Source organism: Haemaphysalis longicornis, unplaced genomic scaffold (genome assembly GCF_048455015.1).
Source record: "Haemaphysalis longicornis isolate Haplotype H1 unplaced genomic scaffold, Haemaphysalis longicornis Haplotype H1 scaffold_10, whole genome shotgun sequence".
Lineage (NCBI taxonomy): Eukaryota > Metazoa > Arthropoda > Arachnida > Ixodida > Ixodidae > Haemaphysalis > Haemaphysalis longicornis.
This window is the reverse complement of record NW_027526204.1, coordinates 92971082-92980700: the sequence shown is the minus strand read 5'-3', so window position 1 is coordinate 92980700 and position 9619 is coordinate 92971082. Positions and strand designations below refer to the sequence as shown.

The 9619-nt window shown below is 47.9% G+C and overlaps 1 protein-coding gene across 1 annotated transcript; it reads left to right on the top strand.

Moving 5' to 3' along the window:
- Positions 1-482: 482 nt before the first annotated feature.
- LOC144157838 (E3 SUMO-protein ligase ZBED1-like) lies at positions 483-8396 on the top strand. The gene is made up of 2 exons (XM_077688574.1): positions 483-1556; positions 7473-8396. The coding sequence occupies exons 1-2, from the start codon at positions 483-485 to the stop codon at positions 8325-8327; spliced, it is 1929 nt and encodes a 642-aa protein (XP_077544700.1). The 3' UTR covers positions 8328-8396.
- The last annotated feature ends 1223 nt before the right edge of the window (positions 8397-9619 follow it).

Here is a 9619-nt window from a genome sequence, read left to right as displayed (position 1 = left end):
TTTCCACCAGATAGCTTCGACCATAGACTAGCAGGTAAACTACTTTTTTTTTTCCATTGACCACTACTGCCTGCCTTTTTTATTTAGTTTTTCCTGTTCGGTGGCGTGACAGGAGGCGTGACATTCCTTCAGTGTGCTTCGTTACCGACGTTGTTACTCTCTCGTCGGCTGACGAGCGACGATAAAAGCGTACACAACGATTGGTTGCTAGAAACTCAAGTCCCTTTATTAGGCGAAGAGAAATGTTGAACCGCGCCCCCGGTCCCCGATGGCGCGGCGGCGCAGGCGTGGAACACAATATCTCACGCGTCATACATCCGGCGGGCCAGGTAACGTGAACCGCTCGAGCAAGCGTGAGAAAGGCACCTTCAGCGAGCCGTGAAGTGCGCGTCCACTACGTTTTCACGACTGACTCCAAGCGAACATTGCTGATGTTCGGCCACCTCCCAAGTGTCTCGTAACAACGTTTGCAGCTAGTTCAGATGAGACGCGACAGAACAAATCGCGCTGGACGGTATTTCAAGTATGACAGCGTCTCAAAGACATCGACATGCCAGATTGAGGACTGCCAGCACGTTGTGTGGGGCGACCATGGTGGAAACCTCGCGTGTCATTTGCAGCGACACCACAAGAAAGTGTACGACAACATTCAGGCCGACAAAGCCCACTCTACAAAGTGTGTTGCGTCGGACGAGGCGGAAGGCTCTCCTGCGGCAAAGCACAGGCAAGTGGATATACAGAACATGTTTAAACCCATTTCACCGAAGTGTGTTTCGCTCGAAATAACAGAGGACAACATCATGAATAGCTGCGTTGAACTAGTCACAAGAAACGGTCGGCCATTTCGGCTAATTGATGACTCAGGCTTTTGGAAAATAATCGATCCGGTCCTAAAAGCGCTCAATGCTGAGCGAGCCATCACAGCAGAGACTGTAAAGGACAGGGTCCAGGAAGAAGCAAAAAGCAAGCGAGAAGAAATTTCGCAGTCGCTGAAAAATCGGATGTTTTCTTTAAAAATCGACAGCGCGTCGCGTCTTGACAGGGCTCTGCTTGGCATCAACGCACAGTATGCCGAAAATGGAAAACTAACTCTTCAACCTCTGGCCATGAAGGAGATTTACGATAGGCACACTGCAGAGCATTTGACATCACAGGTGAAAAACAATCTGTCTCGCTACTACCTCAGTGTCACCCAGGTGTACAGTGTCACAACTGTCAACGGTGCAAACATGCTAAACGCTGCTCGCCTTCTCAGTGGAACAGACGATGAACCCGACGCTTCCAGTTCAGACGAGGATGACGATAGCGGCTATCCTGAATTTGGATATTGCGGCTCTCTGCTGGACGATTCAGAAGACGCCGAGTGCCTTGGTCTTGATGGAGCCGATTTTAAGTTAGGCGTCAGGTGTGCTGCGCACACGCTGCAACTGGCAGTCAGCGATGCTCTTAAGGACTCCGGTTCAAACACCCTCGTTGCACAGTGTCGCGCACATGTGAAGAAACTGCGCGTACAAAGTGCAATGGGCTTGATAAGAATGCTAGGGCTAAGGAAGCCTGTTATTGTTATTTATTTATTTATTTATTTATTTAAGTACCCTAAGGGCCTGGGTGGGCATTACATAGGGGGGGATTGAGGTATAACAGACTAATATTACAATTATATAAAAATAACATCGGGTGAACAGAATAGCAAGAAAAACAGTAATACAAGAATTGCACTCCGAAATCGCACAGTACAACGCTAAACAAAACTATGAAACAAACAATAACAAGCGATATAATGTCGTACAGAGAAGAACCAATATGTTTACAACATAACAGATACGATGAAATTAAAGTTAGATATTGCTTTCAGTCGTTAAAAAGGAGAGAAGTGCTGTTTGAAAAGAAGAAGCGTCTGTTGGTGTGGCTATGTTTGCAGGTAAAGAATTCCATTCGTTTATGGCCAATACAAGAGGAGAATTCTGATATTTCTTTGTGCGGGCAAAAATGGGATTAAATTTGTAAGCATGATCTACGCGTGCCGAAGTATATGGTGCCGGAACGATAAATTTGCGAGCGAAGGCCGATGGGTTATGGTACAGTGCATGGAAAAAAGATAACCTTGAAAATTGCCTGCGCAGGGTGAGCGGGGAAAGATTTAGTTGCTCTTTCAAGGCAGAAACGCTTTGGTATCGCGAGTATGAAGACATAATAAATCGAGCGGCTTTGTTTTGCACTGATTCAATTGTGTTATTAAGTCCAATTTGGTGAGGATGCCATATTATTGGCGCGTATTCGAGAGAAGGGCGAATCAGGGCATTATACGCCTGAAGCTTCGTGTCAGAATTAGCCAGATGAAGGAGACGTTTAAGCAATCCAAGCTTTTTAAACACCTTCGAAGTGATTTTTTCTATGTGGGGACCCCAGTTTAAGTCGGAGTTCAATGTTACGCCCAGGTATTTAAAGGATGAAACTGTTGTATATTTGTCTGTTTGGTTTCGGTTCCGTGATTCACTGCCGCAGGTGGCGCCAGTGTTGTTTAGGTATATAAGCATGCGCAACTTGGAATAAAGGGTCTTTTGTTCCGATGGGCACTCAAGTTGTCTAGTCGTTCATTCATCGGCGGCACACGCCGCCACTACATTGGCGACGAGGATGCTCGTTTAGGAGGGGGCGTGATTTTCGTGATTTTCGCCAACTGTTTTCTCCGCCATGAGTGTTTCCGGACTGGCACCACCGCCCCCGTTCCTGCCCACGCCTGGCCGTCCTGCTGTACCCTGGCCGCAATGGATCCGCATCTTCGAGAATTTTCTGCTCCCATCGGGTGCTTCGGAGTGCGCGCCGGACCGTCGCAAGGCTCTTCTACTGCACAGCCTCGGTGTCGAAGGCCAGCGCATATTTCACACTCTGCCGCTTCCATCCTTGGCCAACGCTAAGCCCGGTGAGCAATCAACTACTGATACAGAATCAGGAGTCATCAAGGACACTACTCAGACAAAGCATGAAGCGTCGTCGTACGATATCGCTGTCGCAGCGCTGCATGCGCACTTCACGACAACAATCAATGTTGTGGTCGAACGGCACCGTTTCGGAAGGCGCGTGCAGCAAGTCGGTGAAGCAATCAATGAGTACGTTACCGCGTTACGTGAGCTTTCAGCTACGTGCTCTTTTCCTTCTCAAGAAGATTCCTTGCGTGACCAGTTCGTTGCGGGTGTATCATCTCGCAATTTACGCGAGCGGTTGCTTCTTGAAGGGTCTTCCCTCTCGTTCGCTCGAGCTGTACTTATAGCGACGCAGTTCGAACAGGCCACCAATGACCTCCAAGAATTTTCCACTGCAGATGTGCAGCGCATAAATGCTCGTGCAAACACTCCGCCTTCCGCACCTACTTCCGCCGGTCCCTCGAAGCGTTTTCGCAACCAGCAGGCACATTGTTACCGCTGCGGTTCCCCTCGGCACAACGCAGCTTCATTCCGCTGCCCCGCCAAAAACAAGCGGTGTCATGGTTGCGGTATTATGGGTCATTTTCGCTCGGTCTGCAACAGAAACGCCGCTCCTGTTCGTGAACTAGACGGCGAAAATTCGATAACTGAAGTATTAAGCATTCTGGCTGTGACGACATCCACTCGTCCCGCAATCTACATATCAGTAGCAGTTGGTGAAACGAAGTTAACTTTCCTCGTGGATTCAGGGTCGTCAGTTTCGATTTTGTCGCATGACCTATTTAGGCAGAATTTTGAAGGACAGACACTTTCAGCTGCTCGAACTAGACTACTGAATTATTCGAAGAAACCAATTCCAGTGCGTGGTTGCTTCTTTGCTGATGTCACGTACAATAACTGCACAACAGTTCTTCTTTTTTATGTCGTTGAACAAGGCACCTCGCTTTTGGGTATTGATGCAATCAGGGCGCTCGGTCTGCAGATTGATGGCTCGTCACTACAGTGCCTTGAAACGACAGCGGTGCGTACTAGCGCTCGAACGGAGCACACCGCAGCCAAGGCAGGGGCGGAGGAGTCCATTCACCTTCCATCAGAATTAGTTGAAGAGTTTGGTGCTATTTTCGATCCAGGACTTGGCATCGCGAAGGGTTTTGTTCACCGCGTCAAGACACGGTCCACAGTTCAGCCAGTTGCTTCAAAACTCAGGCGCCTTCCGCTCTCACTCCGGCCACGAGTCTCGGAAGAACTCCGCCGCTTGGAAAAAATGGACGTGATAGAGCGAATAGAGGCATCCGAGTGGGTGTCCCCCATTGTCGTGGTGGAAAAGAAAGATGGAGGTATCCGCATTTGTGTAGATCTTCGACAGGTAAACAAAGCCGTCGTAGCAGATAGCTTTCCCCTCCCTCATACAGAAGAGCTATTGCATAGTCTAGTGGGGGCAACCCACTTTTCCAAGCTTGACCTTGCATCAGCTTACCATCAGGTCATGCTTCACCCCGGGAGCCGCGATTTAACGGCTTTTATAACACACGACGGCCTCTTCCGTTTTAAGCGCGTGTGTTTTGGGCTCGCTTCAGCACCATCTGCTTTTCAAAGTATGATGTCGAAAATTCTGCAGGGTTGCAGCGGTGTCCTGTTCTATATCGATGACATCATTGTGTTTGGGAAGGGGAGAGAGGAGCACATGGCGAATCTTACCGCAGTTCTGAGGCGCATAAAAGAGGCAGGACTCAAACTGAACACAAAATGCGTCATCGATACGCCGGAGCTGGCGTTCTTGGGCCACAGGATCACTGCAAACGGTATTGTGCCGTTGAAGGAAAAGGTTGCTTCCATCCGAGACACTCCAGCGCCCACTGATCCGGCCAGCCTTCGATCATTTCTGGGATTGGTCGAATATTATTCTAGGTTTATTCCCAACTTCGCTGACATGGTTGAACCAATGCGTGTCCTGCTAAGAAAGAGGCAGCGATTCGTTTGGTCTGACGAGATAGACGCTAGTTTCAGAAAGACCAAAGACGCGCTGGCATCTAGCACTATACTGAGAATGTTCGATGCATCTCTTCCAGTCTTAGTGTCGACGGACGCATCAGAGTGCGGACTTGGAGCGGTCCTACAGCAGGTGGACGGACATAAACTGCACACTGTCGCTTTCGCGTCTCGAGTTCTTTCGCCAGCTGAGAGGAAATATTCGGTAGGAGAACGGGAAGCGTTGGCCTGTGTTTGGGCGTGCGAGCGGTGGCACGTGTACTTGTGGGGACGCCCCTTCACGTTGCTCACTGATCATCAAGCCTTGGTGGCATTGCTTTCAACACAAGGAACAGGAAGGCGCCCCTTGCGGGTAGCGCGATGGACAGAACGCCTACTACGGTACAACTATACCGTCGAGTACCGCAAGGGGTCGCAAAACCAAGTGGCGGACGCACTCTCACGCTTGCCCGCGTCGTCTTTCCAGGAAGAAGAAACTCTGTTTGACGAGGTTATATCAGTTCTCGAAATTCCTTCCTGCATTACCAGAGAACAGTTTGAGCAGTCCCAGTTGCAAGATAGCACACTGCAACAAAGCAAAATCTATGTGCAATCGTCGTGGCCGGCACACAAATCCTTATCGGCCGAGCTTCAGCCTTTCTTCCAAGTGCGTGACGAACTTTCTGTGGTAGAAAATCTGATCTTGCGTGGCGAACGGCTTGTGGTTCCCACGTCATTCACGCAGCAGGTAATCGCTGCAGCACATGAGTCGCATCCCGGAGTGGTGCGAACAAAAGCGCGGCTGCGAGAAAAGTATTGGTGGCCGGGCATGGACCGCCAAGTCGAGCTAGCTATTCAGAGGTGCAGCATATGCCAGGAAGCAGACAAAAGTACAAAAGTCAGAGCTGCACCATTGCAACCGGTCCCATTTCCAGATCAGCCGTGGCAGAAGCTGGGCATGGACATTGTCGGTCCATTTGAGCGGGCGCCTTACGATTGCAGATATGCAATCACGCTGGTCGACTATCATTCCAAGTGGCCCGAAGTACACTTCTGTGGTGACACAACAACCAGCGCAGTAACGCGGTTTTTGGTGTCTGTGTTCGCGCGCGAAGGCTACCCAGATGAGATTATTTGCGATAACGGCCCACAGTTTGTATCCAGGGAATTCCAGGCGTTTCTGCAAGATCGCGGCATTCGCTTGAAGCATTCGTCCGTGTACCACCCACAAGCAAACGGCCAAGTGGAGAGATTTAATAGAGTACTAAAAAGCTTCATTCAAGTGGCGGTTCTTGAGCAGCGACCCTTGCGCCAGGCGGTAACAGATTACCTGGGTGTCTGCCGATGCACACCGCATGCTACAACGGCAAAAGCTACAGCGCTTCTGCAACACGGACGGCTGCCAAGAACTCGGTTGGATGTCGTCGGGCATCCGTCGGGCACCTTCTTTGACGATCCTGGGTTGGAATTCCGGCGTTTACGGGAGCGGGTGAAGCAAAAACAGCAGGACAGCAAACGATACACGGATGTTCGCAGGGCTGCAAGAGAAACCAGAGTTGACGTTGGTGACTTCGTCAGAGTGAAGAAACCCACAATTAGATTTAAAGGCGACCTGGAATTCAGCCGCCCAAGAGAGGTGATCAGCAGAAAGGGACCAGCCTCTTTCCGCCTGGATGACGGTAAAACCTGGAATGCGTCGAAGTTCTCAAAGGTTCCGCGAGCCTCTCCTGCTCTTTATACGTGGAGAAGAAACAGTACAGCTAGTGAAAGAGGGTCTCCGCCTACATGTGAGGGCCCTACCCCAGAATTAACGACGAGGACTTCTTCGGCTGCTCCTTCGGCTGCGCAGGTGCCCATGTGTCCTTCGGCTGCGCAGGTGCCCATGTCTCCTTCGGCTGCGCTGGCGTCCAGGTCTCCTTCGGCTGCGCTGGCGTCCAGGTCTCCTTCGGCTGCGCAGGCGTCCAGGTCGCCTGCTGTTACGCAGTCGGCCGAGTCTCCCGGAGCAGTCACCCAGCAACGAAGGGTGCAACCACCAAGAAAGAGACTACCACCACAGCGTTATGGCTACAACTAGTGCGCGAAGTTGTGCGAAAGCGAAAGGAACTGACATATTCATTGTGGTGGATTTCTTTAGTAAATGTGATCTTGTATTGGTATTTAGCTATGTTCATTGTAGTTTGTATTTTTGTATAGTATTTTTGCATATGTACTAACCTACTACATTACTAATCCATATAGCTGTTTTTAAGGAAGGGAATGTGTTGTATATTTGTCTGTTTGGTTTCGGTTCCGTGATTCACTGCCGCAGGTGGCGCCAGTGTTGTTTAGGTATATAAGCATGCGCAACTTGGAATAAAGGGTCTTTTGTTCCGATGGGCACTCAAGTTGTCTAGTCGTTCATTCATCGGCGGCACACGCCGCCACTACAGAAACCGTCTGAATTTCGGAGTCATTTATTAGATAAATATAACTATCTGATCTAGTTACGGAAGAAAATCGCACGTGTTTAGTTTGTTCTACGTTTATTTGCATTTGCCATTTTTGGCACCATTTAGTTAGTGTTGATAAGTCAAGCTGAAGTGCACTAACATTATTGATTGCCCGACACGCTGGATGTCGACATTGAACATGTTGACCAGGTTCGTTGAACTGAAGGACTTCGCTAAAGACTTCCTTTCACGCGAAGAGACCGCAAGTTGGACTGACAGCATGTGGGCAAAAGTAGAAGGGCTGATCCAATCCCTTCAGCCAGCACAAGAAGCCACGAAGGTGCTTCAGACAGAACAACTGACAATCAGAGATTTCTATGGTGCTTGGCTGACGTGTTCTATGAAGACATCAGCGATACCATCGCCACTGGCACAGGCCCTGGTTCAGTCCATGAAGAAACGAGAACGAAATCTCTGCAGTACGAATATCTTTTGTGCTGCATTGTACATGGACCACCGCTATCGCCTTCTGCTGACACCTGATCAAAAATATCAAGTGAGGATGCATCTGTGCAAAACCTGGAAGCGAATCACAGCCTTCACAGGCCTTCAGCAGAAGCAATGTAGCAGCTTCATTTCAGAGAGCACCGCTGCGCCTACTTCTGAAGAACCGGAGGACGCCCTCGAAGCGTTTCTGAAAACGAAGGAAGCTGAGGCTGGAACTGAATCGCGTTTGACAAGTAAGCCAAGATTATCGGACATGGTACTTTTGCTAGAAATGCTGGACAAAGAGCCGTGCCTTCCAAGAAGCACAAATATGTTGAAATTTTGGGAAGAGCGCAAAGAGCGGCAACCGGAGCTATACATGTTAGCACAAGTGGCCCTTGGTGTGCCAGCCACACAAGTCAGTGTGGAGAGGGCATTTTCTGCACTGAAGTTTGTTTTGTCGGATCAGCGGTCTCGCTTGTCGGAGAGTACACTCGATGATCTGCTGCTTCTGAAATAGTGCTCACTTCCTTAAAGATAATGCGGGATTCAAATAGGAGGAAAAATAAATACTAAGTTTTTGTTGTTACTTTTCTTCGAAGTTTCTTGCAGAGTCCCTCTTAATCATATGGTAGTTTTGGGACGTAAACACCCAATTATGACATTCCTAATGAATTAATTTATCAAATATTATTATATAAATTTTATTAAGTATTATATTACTGTTCATTTTATAAAAAAAAAGTATCTTACGAACCGTTACGGAACGTTTTTTTTTCGTTCTGGAGCAGAAACGGAACGGAACTTTTTTCTGGGGAACGAAACAAAAAACGGAACGAAAAACATTTCGTTCCGACACCCTGTATGCGCTCAATGTAGGAGTACGCATGTGTTTTCTGGCATCCCTACAGCAAAGAGCTGGTTGATACGCTCGAAAACATACAGAATAGGGCAGTGCAATTCGTATTAGGTATTGGCACTGTCCACTTAGGAGGAGGGCAAGTAAAAGTAAACTTAAATGGTAACACGGGAAAGATCATAGACAAAACCTGAGGTTGAAATTTTTTCGTAATATCCATCATTCGAAAACTGGAATAGAAGGGGAGAAGTATATCCAAGCGCCATTCTACATATCCCAAAGTGGGATCGCTAGCTTGAAGCAAATTATTAACTTTCCTTTAAGGTGACGCCTTGCGCGATTCATTTTATTTTAGATCAAGATGAGAGTGTAATTATCTTCCACGTATGATTTTATCCAGTTTATAATGACGATTTTCACTGCGCTTTGTAGAATTATTTTGTTATTTGTTCTCATATTTGATGCTTAGTGTTATGTATCTCCCTGCTGTAATGCATGCAAGGGCAAGAAGGTATGAAATAAATAAATAAATAAATAAATAAATAAATAAATAAATAAATAAAATAACTGAACAAACAATAAATAAATAAATAAACTTGCGGAGCCGCAAGTTCGCCTCCGACGGGTTGAGAACCCTACACATTCAAACTTGACCAATGAAATATTTATTGCTTTATTCATTGCAGTATGCAAGGTTTGCTGTATGAATACTACAATTGCTAGGTTATTTGTTTGAAAGAAAATATGAAACTCTTGTCTTACGCCTTTTCTTGCGTGAACACAGAGGGATACATCTGCAGCCATCTGAAGAAGGGCGTCATTCGCAACACGTCTAGAATTTTCTTAACGTAGTACGACTTCAGAGGAAAATTAAGTTCTTTTGGACTATTAAGTCCATCCCCTCGGCACCCTCCAACGCACTGGAGGACGGGGAGGCAGGAGCGGGAGCGGCA

Coding starts and splice junctions, on each gene's coding strand:
- LOC144157838 (XM_077688574.1), top strand. CDS start 483: ATGAGACGCGACAGAACAAATCGCGCTGGACGGTATTTCAAGTATGAC. Junction 1,557..7,472: donor TGCTAGGGCTAAGGAAGCCT/GTTATTGTTATT, acceptor GTCAAGCTGAAG/TGCACTAACATTATTGATTG.